This window comes from Lampris incognitus, chromosome 21 (genome assembly GCF_029633865.1).
Source record: "Lampris incognitus isolate fLamInc1 chromosome 21, fLamInc1.hap2, whole genome shotgun sequence".
Classification (NCBI taxonomy): Eukaryota; Metazoa; Chordata; class Actinopteri; order Lampriformes; family Lampridae; genus Lampris; species Lampris incognitus.
Window position 1 is genome coordinate 5,541,872 of NC_079231.1, and position 12,248 is coordinate 5,554,119.

The window sequence follows — 12,248 nt, forward strand, 5'->3', positions numbered from 1 at the left end:
ACTTTCTGCAGGCGTCTTAATCTCCCTCCAACGTGCTTTGCATCAGATTATGTTCATTAGTAGTTGCATCTCTTAAAACTGGACAGTACGTGGGGGGGCGCACACAATTTGATGTCCTCAACGGTCCGTTGCCATAGTTTCCTTCGCCAATCTCAAGGCAGTGACGGGACAAATAAGCCTAACCAAATCACACGCAAACCCGAAGTCGTAATTACAGGACGCGCCATGCATTACGGGGCGGTTGTCACGCCACCAACTTGCCAGCAGAGGGAGCCAACGTTGCAACTTTGACGTCCCGTTAGATTCGCCTATTTAGCGACGATGCCGCCGGTGTAAAGGCGTGTTGACGCGGGTGCAGCGACGACGGCATGGCCGTGTGTGCGGAGCCGTACGCGTACGATCGCAAGGGGGCGGCGTCGCATCGGTGAGCCGAGGGAGCGCTCGGCCGTGCGCGCTGCGACCATCAGCGGGCTGCGGCCGCGCCTGTCCAAAGGCGCAGCGGTTGCGGCGCAGGCCGTTCAGCGCGGACGCACCTCCGTGACGCAGGCTGGCGGTGATGGCGCAGCAAGTGCACGCGAATAACCCTAAAATACCACGGCCCCGTCCGGTGACCCCCGACCTCATGACGTGTTGAGCTGCGTGGCGAGTTTCGGATCGGTCCGGGAGGGTCGCCTCCGACGCGTGACGTTTGACGAGGCTCAATTATGTGGCTTGTGGCATAACGAGACCCCGGCCCTCCGCGGAACATTCTGACCCAGGGGGGGCTTTTCTCTTGCGGGCCGGCCGGCGTCATCCTCCGAGAAAACCCGAACCTGCCGAACCACAGTCGGCGGCTTCGCGTCTCACGTGGCCGGTGCGCCTCAATCTGGTCGTGGGAGAAACCAAATTGTGCGTTCGGTCAATTGGGAAACGCTACTACCTCCACCACCCCCACCCACCCCCATGCGTAAATTATGTAGGGCATGACGAGAACACTCACCTCCATTTGAGAAAACCCGGCCGGCGCAAGTGAGGAGGGAGAGGGGTGGAGGGGTGGAGGGGTGGGTGGAGGGGGAGAGAGAGAGAGAAAAATTCTCGCTGTCGTTGCGAGCCAGCGTTTGCCGGGGGGGGGGAGAGACCGCAACAGCAGCGCGTCGCGTCTCGCCCAGTGCGCGTCCGAGGAGAAGGCAACGATGGACATAACGGACCAGGGAGCTCAAATGGAGCCGCTGCTTCAGTCGGTAAGGATAGAAAAGCCGCGCCGCCGCCGCCGCGTCTTGGTGGGGGTGGGGGGAGGGGGGATTCACCGTGCTTGTGTCACCTCAGGAATGAGCGGTATCGGTTCGGGGGGTGGGGGTGGTAAGGGCGTCTCGACAGCACCGGATGTCTGGGGTGTCTCAGGTGTCCCGGGTTTTGGCTCGCTGGGGCGAGAAAAGCTGCGCCGCAGGGACTCGCTTGCGCTTCTCCTGCGCACTCCGGGCGCAGGAGAAGCGCAAAAGCGAGTCCCTGCGGCGCGTATGGCAGCGCCGCGTCGTTTCCGATGGGATTTTTTTTTATTATTGCTGTTTGTTTTTTTTTGCCAAATGTTCAAATTCCTGCAGAAACGCTCCCGACACGGTTCGTGCGTGTCGACCCAATTTACGGACCCCCCCCCCCTACGAAACCTGTTCTGCAGCCGTCCCCCTGTTGGCGTACTGCATCTCCACGGTGGCACGGTGAGATGAGTCAGGCCAGCCGGGGACGGCTTCCTGTTCGTGCCCATCTCGCCTCACGATGAGAGGGGTAATGGGGGTTGTATGCACATCCTCTCCCCGCGCAGTCACGGGTTTCTCCGGGGCCCTGAGTGCTTCGTCGCTACCAACTGATGCAATGGTTTTTTGAGTTATGTGTGCACGCGTCTGACCTGGCAGAATAGCCCCCCGTGTGTCCTTCAGGTTCAATGCTGCAGTGCTAAGCTAAGTGTCGAGACGTGGTTTTTACGTTACTGACGCGATCGTGCAGAGTATATACCCCCCCCCCCTTCCCCTTCCCCTCCCCCTAGCTGCAGCGTGGGATGAGGGTGTCTCATATGGCCGTGGAGCCACGTTCAGGTGGGACCTTCTGCTCCCATTCGCGGGCACAGAGCCACGATTTCAAGTTCCCCCCTTCCGAATCCCTCCTGTTACACGAAGGGGGAGCCCTGTACTTCTGCGGTCGGCTTCTCCTTATTTGTATTCGGGTGAGACGACCGGCTGAGAAAGAGGAGAGGAGGAGGAGGAGGAGGGGGGGGAAGTGCCTGCTGCCCTGGATCCTTTCCCAAGGCTACAGGAGAGAGAGAAGAAATATGACTTTGGTTTCGACATACACAAGAAGCGGTTGCTGTCGATGAGAAATCAGTACCTTTTTTTTCTCTCTTTCGGTTTAAATTGATCAGATATACACTTCACCCCCCCCCCCAACCCCCTACCCCCCCCACCTCCCCGATCGTTGTATCAGACAGGGCTATGCTTGCACAGTGAAGCTCAACTGGACTGATGTGGAAGGGGGATGACTATTCTGTTACGCCCCCTGCGGTATCAGTGCAGTGCCGTTCTCGCTGTCGTTGTAACTCATGTGCTTGCCGTGCCCCCCCCCACCCCCACCCTCACCCTGCATGCATGATGTCTACCAGTGTGTTGTCATGGGTCTGAGATGGGCGTGTATGGGGGATGCGTGAGGTGTCGGTACAGTGAAAATGCGTGGGAATCCTCAGTATGCGTTGGAACAAGAGTGGCTGCCCGTAGAGCTAAACAGGAGGAAGAAGCATGCAGGAAGTGCCCCCCCCCCTCCCCGTTCTCAAGTTACCAAATTTCTGAGGTCAGGCTACACAATATGTTTCATTTACATTGCCGGGAGGGCCTCTTTCTTTGTTTTTGCCTGTAGCAGTGGAAAATACTGATTTCTCAGTTGACATTTTTAATGGTGGGCTTAAGCGGTGGTGTCTTTGAGTTGAGCATTGGAGAATGTGAACTGAAACATTTGCTATTCACCGTAGATTTGACTGTAGGCCCAAATGGTCTGCAAAGACTTGGAGAGATCAGCACCGCGTCCTGAATGACGCTTAATTTTGTCCACTTGTAGTAATCTGCGGATTGAACTCTTGCTGTTCTGTGATTTTGTATTTGCAGGAACAAAGCTCCCAAGAGAACAAAGAGGTGGTGAGTGTGTCTTTCTTTCTGTGCATGTTGCCACATGCTTCATTCATCCATTTGTCGCCTGTCATTGTTTATCGTGTTGTCTGACGTATGAGCCATGTCGGAGAAATTGTGGCAGACCAAAAAAAGCTTCTCGAATTTTGAATCTTCATACTAAAAAGTCCCATTTCTTTTGCATTTCAATAGACATAGCTAGTGTTGTAGTACTCGAGATCGGTCTTGGTCTCGAGACCGGTCTCGAGACCACTTTTTAAGGGTCTCGTCTCGGAATCGAAGGCATTTTTACTCGGTCTTGTCTCGGTCTCGGACTGGGCGAACTCGGGATTTTTGATCAAGACCGGTCGAGACCGGGCCAGCAGCCCCCCCCCCCCATTTTATGCTTTTTAATTAGTCAGCTTGTTCAGCGGCTGCCTGGGTTTGGGCCACAGCGGCCACAAATGTCCCCGAGAATCCACCTGGCGACGGCGCGAGAGCGACGACGCGAGCAGCAAACGCAACCAGACTCTTGCGTAGTGAAGAGCGGGAATGAGGTGGAGTCGAGGTTGTGATCATGTGGGACGGATTTGACGGCGGTCGCGCAGGGTGAAGCTAAACGAGTGAAGCAGATGATTGAGCCAGCTCTTAGAGAAGAGTCGGGATGCGGCGATGGCATCTGCTCCGACAAAGTATCGGTTACGTAACTGTGGATGCCGGCCACCGGCAGACACTTAGCACTCAACACTTGTGTTTAGCCCGGCTCCAAGTGTTAATCCTCAGCTCACTTAGCACCAAACACCCGAAAGAGTTGAATACACACCATTTAATACCGCGCACTCCTCCGAAAGCTGCACATTGAACAGCAAGGCAGGTGCGTTTCGACTCTGCAGCGAATCGACGTGTGTTTTGCTCATGCGGCGACAACCGTGTCGTCTTTAATATTACAACCACGCGCACGCATGAATAATGAGTTAGGGGGCAGCTCATCATAACCGAGGACCACCGCTGAATGACTGAACTGTGCGGTAGAGGATGAGAATGGAAACCAACGCAGTGCTAACGTTTCAAAAATAGGTGATGACGCTGTCTCTCAGATGTCCTTGTTTCCAGAGTTGGACTTACTTGTGGGCTGGATTGTGAGCGGGTTTCCAAGATAATCTTACAGCTAACTTTGTCAGTCAATAGGACAAACAGTAAGTAGCTCAGTAATGACGTCGTTCAGCTCTTGGGGGGCGTTCGGGTTAGCACGGCAGTCTATTCTGTTGCCTACCAACACGAGGATCGCCGGTTCGAATCCCCGTGTTACCTCCGGCTTGGCCGGGCGTCCCTACAAACACAATTGGCCGTGTCTGCGGGTGGGAAGCCGGATGTGGGTATGTGTCCTGGTCGCTGCACTGGCGCCTCCTCTGGTTGGGCAGGCCGCATGTTCGGGAGGAAGGGGGAACTGGGGGGAATAGCGTGATCCTCCCACATGCCTCCCACATCCCCCTGGTGAAACTCCTCACTGTCAGGTGAAAAGAAGCGGCTGGCGACTCCCCATGTATGGGAGGAGACATGTGGTAGTCTGCAGCCCTCCCTGGATCGGCGGAGGGGGTGGAGCAGAGATCGGAAGAGTGGGGTAACTGGCCGGATACAGCTGAGGAGGAAAAGGCGGGGGGGGGGGGGAGAGACAGTAGCTCAGTAATGAAAATTTTCAGCTCATATTTCTTGTCTCCAACGAGAAATATGATCTGTAGCATAATACAGGGCTGCAGCAGTGTAACGGGACATCAGAACCATCCGCTTTTGGGGTGCTTTGGATCAGTGTACGTTAGACTGTAAAAGCTACTTATTGGCCATATTATTCAGTCTATTTGCTGAGCAGGGACTGCTGCATCACAATAGACCGAAAATCCTGAGACGAGGAGCAGTGTTACCCCCAGGAGTAATTACGGGACCCCATTTAGGTCTCTGTTGGCCCAACCTGAGGGTCCAGACCCAGATTTGCCAACCCGATGATGAGTAGGTATTGGAGACACGGTAGGAGCCTCTCTGTCGAGTCGGTTCAGTCCGGGGCTCAGTAACTGGCCCGGCTGGGGAGGAGATGGTGAGAACAGATGGGTAAACCCTGCCAGAGCTGGCCAGGCTTCTCCTTTTCGAACGCGGTGTTCTTGGACAATGATGAAATCTCTGTACAACCTGGCGATCCGAACGTGTAAAAACCGGCACGCAGGCGGCCGGGGAGGCAGAGATGCAAGCAGCCTCCCCGTCTCGGTTAGGAGCCCGAACCGGCTGTGCTCCTCTCCCTTTCGTTTAATTAACATGTAGGCCTAGCAGTGCTGGTAGTGGGGAGGGTAGCTGGTAGTGGGGAGGGTGATGAGGGAGGTGGTACAAAGAGAGATGAGGAGGCTGAGCCGGAGGGAAGATGAACAGAGAGAGAGAGAGAGGCAAAGGACACAGACAGAAAAAGCAACCTGGAGTGACTTTTAAAAAGCAAGATTTTGGGAGGCTTAAGAACCGCTTGGTGAAATTGGGAGACCCCCCCCCCCCCCCCGAGAGCAATTCGAGCGCTCTTCCCACGTGAAAACTTCAAGGGGTGGCGGGTAACATAAATGGCAGAGACGGCGTTAGTCTAATTTCACATTGTCATCACAGGCAGTGCAGCAGCAATAGCTTGTTCGTTTCACCATATCCATTTCCAGTGCAGCATCGCCGCGATCACTCTTTCGCTGACAGTGCACTACAGACAGAGAGCGGCTTCTTTGCCTCAGGTGTGGAAGCGGGCGCACAGACACACACACAAACACACACAAGGAAGCATAACTGCAATGTTCGCCCTGCTCACCGCCTCCACCACTTGAGGTGTGTGACGACAGTGGCACGTGTGATGATGAGACGGTCTCTGTCCCCCAAAACAGAGCATAGTTTGTTTGACTGGCCCCGACTCAAGCCAAGTTTCTCTTAGATAACGGGGCCGCAGAGCTCGGCGGCTCAGCGGAACACAACTGTGCACGGCACAGCATCAGTGATGTCAGCGCCCTAATCCCTCCGAGGGGGGATTGGCGGATGGACGCTTGTCAGAAACATTTGATGCTTCCTGCTGGATGAAAGCCGTCGGAGGCAGAGGCGGAGTCGGTGCTGAGCTAAGCTCCCTGTCGTTGTACTCACTTTCACTTGGGGGGGGGGCGGGGGGGGTTTGGAGGAGCTTGCCGGCATACTCTGCTATGGGAGTAGCAGGTGAGAGGAGCAGCTGAGGAGTACGGGTACGACTGAGAGCCTATTGGACAAGCGGACTCTCTCTGTCTCTCTCTCTCTCTCTCTCTCTCTCTCTCTCTCTCTCTCTCTCTCTCTCTCTCTCTCTCTCTCTCTCTCATTCTTATACTCTGACTCTCGCGCACCCTCACACACGTCCTCTCAGCCCTCCATGGGGCTAGGGCCTTGAGCCTGCGCCTCTCATCTTTCAGCTGCCGCAAACACAAGGGGAGTTAGCGGGCATCCTGCCCCCAAGCCTTCAGCAGCGGAGCCATGCTCTCCGTGGACCCCCATAATGGATTTATCTATCAGGTAGGCACTCGCACATTAGTCCTGGACTCAAAATGGTTTAAGCTGTAACACTTTGGGCGTTTCGCTGATTTTGTCAGTCCTTCTTGTGTCAGTACTGGCTGTAGCTGGCTTTGGCATCATGCACAAGTATGGATTCACCCCCAGTAAAATTTAAGGTTAGTGTTTGGTGCCCTTTTGTGCTACGTCTTGGTTTTAAGTTTACGCAGCAGTTTGAGAGCACTTTCTCGCTTTTTGGTTCGATGAATATGCCATCACAGGGTGTTGTCAGAGGAAATCAGAGTTGCATCATCACTACCTGCACAGGGTTAATTTATGCATGGTTAACAGGGTGCGCTGAGGCGCAACTCCTGGGCTGCGATGAGGGCCAGTTGAGCTGATCTGCGCGTGAAAGGTCCGGAGGAGGTTGCCTGACAGATGGGACTGTCATTCTGCTAGGAGAGAGGAGCTTACAGTCGCTGTAATGACCCCAGTGATCTCCCTCTAGGAGGAAAGAGTGAATAAAATCCACATACACTGGATTTGTGTGTGTGTGTGTGTTTGTGTGTGTGTGTGTGTGTGTGTGTTTGTGTGTGTGTGAGAGAGAGAGAGAGAGAGAGAGAGAGAGAGAGAGAGAGAGAGAGAGAGAGAGAGAGAGAGAGAGAGCACATTGTTAGGTGTACCCTTTTGGCTGGAGGATTATTTCTCCCACTAATCACCAAACTAGACATATCTCTCAAAGCGTCCATAAAGTTTTCATTGTTTTTTTGTTTTTTTTTTCCATTTTCAAAAACATATCCTCTTTTGTTTTGCAGAAATTCCACATAGCTTTCCGTCAGTCAGCCCGTGATTCGCAGGAGTTGTTGCTTGTGGCCAGATTTACATTAACGTTTACTCGGCGGAGCGGACGGTTTACACCCGAAGCGACTTGCAAGATAACATATATAACGGGCTTCATAAATTCCTGAATGGACCTCGCTGTTGGAGGCGCTGTGCACAATCTGTCCATCTCACGCCAGGTCAGAGAGGCGCGATGAGGTCGAGGTGCCTGCCCGCAGTACACGTAGCATCGCCTTTCCCTTCCGACGTTGCTGAAGCTGCTGATCTCGCTGCCATCGCCACAGTAACCGGCCATCTGTAGGACTCCCGAGTGCCGGCAGCGGAAACTGTCGGCCAATCACAGGGCCTGCACACGTGCCGCTGATCCCCCCCCCTCCCCCCTCCTCTGAGCTAGCTACTACCTATAGAATCCATCCTGGCTCACAGCATGTGTAGTAAGCCCACTCTACTAAGGCAGATTGAATAAATAGACAGATTTACATGAAAACCCAATATTATGGATTTTGCCCTAAATGTCACATGCTGTTTCCAGGGGCAGCTTACTGTGAGTCTGCATTTATTATTATTTTTTTAGCTTGCTCGATCTCACATGATTTTTAATGTACACCTCCTGGCCCAGTTGCCAAGGTAATGAAAACATCCATCATCGCCGCTATTCTGTGCCTCGCAAAAAACCCCTCGGGAGGGTCGGTTGAGGAATGTTGAAAATGGGGCCGCGTATCCGCCTCCCAGAGAGCCGCGCTATAATGTATACAGTTTCCTGGGAAAGGGGGCCGGTGTGAATCAATAGATTTGTGATTTGTTCTGGCTAAGAAAGCAGAACGTAAGCCCTCAGACGGACCTTTTATCAACACACAAAGGTATCTTTCGTGTTGTTTTATAACTCTTTCCCATGAAGGGTAACGTCGGCAGATAGCTGATACACGCCCCTAGCATAGCACTTCCCCCCCTGTTATTCTTTCCATCTGCTTTCACGGCGTCGTTCTCAAGCACAAGTGGTGAGAGGACCAAAAAAAAACAAAAAACCCCCCCCGAACTTTCACTTTCGTTTTGTACCACAGACTAATCCTTAATCCAAATGTAATGAAAACGGTACCCCTGCCACCAACCAAAAGCCACATTGATAGATTGGATGCATTTTTTCCGTTCTTGCATCGAATTTCCGGGCTCTTGCAAAAAGAACGGCGTATCTGACAGGTACGCGAAGAGCTGCGGTGGGTTTCGTTTCGCACTGTCTCGAGTTAAATTCACAAAAATTTGGGCTTAGAATAAGATTGTGTGTGTGGGGGGGGGGGACTGCCTTCCTGCAAGGCATGCTCTTTTATTCATCCCCAACATGCGCTTGTGAATGCATGACGGAAACGCCCAACATAATGTTTTCGGGGACTTTAAAGATGCCTACACTGAATGTTCCTGCACCACAGGGCGGTTCAGTTTGTCTCCTGGTTTTTTTTTTTTATTTCATATTATAGCTCAGTCAGAAGGCTGAACAGCTGACCTTTCCACTATACAGAACGATTTCCACATAGGAGGCCCCGGTCGTATAAACCGTACATGAGCCCGTAAAACACGTCTCATTATCTGATATTGGAGCCGCTCTGGACACTGATGTGACCTGACACAAGAGTTTTCTCATTACTTCTCCGATTTTCAGCTTTTCAGAGCGATTCCTTCATATCGGTGGTGGACCAGGCTGTCATAAGGGCTCATGGGGAAGTTAGGAATTGCGTGACGCTCCCTGTGCAGCATCGGATGAAGGAGAATCCCGCTCAAAAAATGAACTTGGGGGCGGGGGGGCGGCGTGGCGGTCTATTCCATTGCCTACCAACACGGGGATCACTGGTTCGAATCCCCGTGTTACCTTCGGCTTGGTCGGGCGTCCCTACAGACACAATTGGTCGTGTCTGGGGAGCCGGATGTGGGTATGTGTCCTGGTCGCTGCACTAGCGCCTCCTCTGGTCGGTCTGGGCACCTGTTTGCGGGGGGAGGGGGAATAACGTGATCCTCCCACGCGCTACGTCTTCCTGGTGAAACTCCTCACTGTCAGGAGAAAAGAAACGGCTGGTGACTCCACATGTATCGAAGGGAGGCATGTGGTAGTCTGCAGCCCTCCCCGGATCGGCACCTCGGAGGAGATGGGTTATTGGCTGGGTACAATTGGGGAGAAAAAGGGAGCGGAGGGGGGGGTGAACCCAAAAAAAAGAACTGGGAGCACCTTGTGTCACTGGAAAGACGGTTCATACACCATCTAAATATGTGTTGTCAGATTAACAAGTAGGGTTGAGGGTTTTATCGGGAAATCACACACTTGGACAAACCGGTGCAAGTACCTTTTCGGGATGTGGTGTTTACGAAGGTTTTACAAGCACGGGAGGACCAAGGGGGATTGTGGAGCGGTGTATTTGGGGAAACATCTCATGAACAAGAGGGAGATTATCTAATCGACACATCTCGGGTCACTTCCACTGTCAACTGGGTTTATTTTTGGACTGTGTCGTCCGGGACTCCACCACAGCCACCTCAGGGCGAACACAAGATGCGGTGTATGGGCTGAGGCTGAGCAGATGCTTGGCAGTTGAACTTTGTCCCACAAAACATCAGCAGGGCGTGCACGGGGCCGGGCCATGAGTCAATATTATCATTTATCATGTTTCGGTGGTGTTGGATCGGGATGAAATTCAGATGTTGTTGTGTCGTGATGCAGTTTTTTTTGTCTAGATTAATTGCAATTACGTGAATCTATTACCTAAAAATTTGCACAAAATCAGGTCTGAAATATTTGAAAACTAGCTTTGGTTTCATGTCATGTTTCATATTAAGACAAGGGCGGTGGTGGCGTCCGGGTGGTGTGGTGGTCTATTCTGTTACCCACCAACATGGGGATTGCCTGTTCGAATCCCCGTGCTACCTCCGGCTTGGTCAGGCATCCCTACAGACACAGTTGGCCGTGTCTGTGGGTGGGAAGCCGGATGTGGGCATGTGCCCTGGTCACTGCACTAGCGCCTCTTCTGGTTGATTGGGGCATCTGTTCAGGGAGAGGGAACGGGGAGAATAGCGTGATCCTCCCACGCACTACGTCCCCCCCCGGTGAAACTCCTCACCCTCAGGTGAAAAGAAGCGGCTGGCTGGCGACTCCACATGTATGGGAGGAGGCATGTGGTAGTCTGCAGCCCTCCCCGGATCAGCAGAGGGGGGTGGAGCAGCAACCGGGACGGCTCAGAAGAGTGGGGTAATTGGCCAAGTACAAACCATCAGCCGCCTCTCCGGGGTCGGGTCGCAGTGGCAGTAAGCTAAGTAGGGCACTCCAGCTCCAGATGTCCCTCTCTCCTGCAGTGCCCTCCAGCTCCTCCTGGGGGATCCCAAGGCATTCCCAGGCCGGATTGGACATGTAGGCCCTCCAGTGGGTTCTGGGTCAAAAAAATAAATAAAAAAATTGGGATCCCAAAAAATTGGGAAAAAGAATTCCCAGTGATTATCGTGATAATAATGTCCATACCAGCCAGCACTAGGTGTGCGCTGTTTACCTCAGCCGGGCCGTGGCTGTGTGGTTCTGTATGTAGGGATACAGAGGTGTGTGTCGGCACGAAAGGATGGAGCTGTTTTATCTGTGCGGTTCTTCGGTTCTTTCTTTCCCACTGCTCCCTGGTTGTTTTTCTGCTCGCCGGTGGGCGCCAGATGTGATTGCAATATCTGGGACAGTGGCAATCCGGTGCTCCCTTGGACCCGCCGGCTTTGTTAGCCCTCTTGGGTTGAGACACTCGATCCTCTCTGGGCACCGTCGAACAATGTCGGACGTGGAATTCATTAGGAAGAGTGGTTGGGACGTGCACAGTGAGCCCCCGGCACGTGGATCGGCGCAGGGCCCGGAGTCCGGGGGGCCGATATGGGCCGGTGGTGCGCAGAGAGCGGTCGGTTTTAAAACGGCCTCACCTGCCCGGGAAAACCGTAAGTGTAGATCCAGCAGGATCGGGGACACCTGCTGTTGGGTGGGGTGGGGGGATTGCTGATAATCCTGTGAGGGATTTTCATTCTTTCAGGCTGCTGTGATTCTTTTTGTTGGTGCCGTGCTTCTCTGACTGCCAGGAACAAAATGGTGGTTTTTAATTATGCCAGATGAAGGCGAGGACGGGGGTCTACGAGAGAACCCGCCACAGGTTTTTGGGGGAGTGTAGTGACGTATAGTTACGTATAGAGTCCAAGTGCACGCTAGCCGAAGCCAGTTTGCAGGGACTGGTTTACAGGGTCTCGCTCTCTGTTTCCTGGCTTGGTCTGTTGTAGTATATTATCCTCTCAAACTTTTTCGTCCCATAATTCATATCAACATGCGATCTAAGAAGATTAGATCTAGATTATACGTCAGCAGTTGTTCAGCTTGAGGGGACTACGTATCTGATGGACTGCAAAAGCACGATGTGTGTTTTTCTTCCTGTATGTGTTGTCTATTCCAGGAAGTGTGTGTGTGTGTGTGTGTGTGTGTGTGTGTGTGTGGTTCTGCACGCACATCGGGTGGGTAGTTCTGCACGCACATACTTGTGCCTCGTGTGTTTATGTGTGTTCGCATGTATATGTGTATGACTATAAGTGGTGCAGCTTATTCTTGAAAAGAACCTTGGATGCAAAGATAAGCTTGAACACTGGCCTGCTGCAGTTTGTGACACACACACACACACACACACTTCAACACATGTGCACACAGAAAGTATACGTATCAACCATCCATCCATTATCCAAGCCGCTTATCTGAATTCGGGTCGCGGGATG

General features: G+C 53.0%; 1 protein-coding gene across 1 annotated transcript in view; it reads left to right on the forward strand.

The window, feature by feature from the left end:
• The first annotated feature begins 1,124 nt into the window (after positions 1-1,124).
• Positions 1,125-12,248, forward strand: part of LOC130131478 (sodium-driven chloride bicarbonate exchanger-like) — a 55,082-nt gene continuing 43,958 nt past the window's right edge. Inside the window, exons 1-2 of the mRNA XM_056301162.1 lie at positions 1,125-1,220; positions 3,126-3,155. Coding sequence (XP_056157137.1) covers positions 1,173-1,220; positions 3,126-3,155 — 78 coding nt within the window. The 5' untranslated portion in view covers positions 1,125-1,172. The remainder of the gene's footprint in view (positions 1,221-3,125; positions 3,156-12,248) is intronic.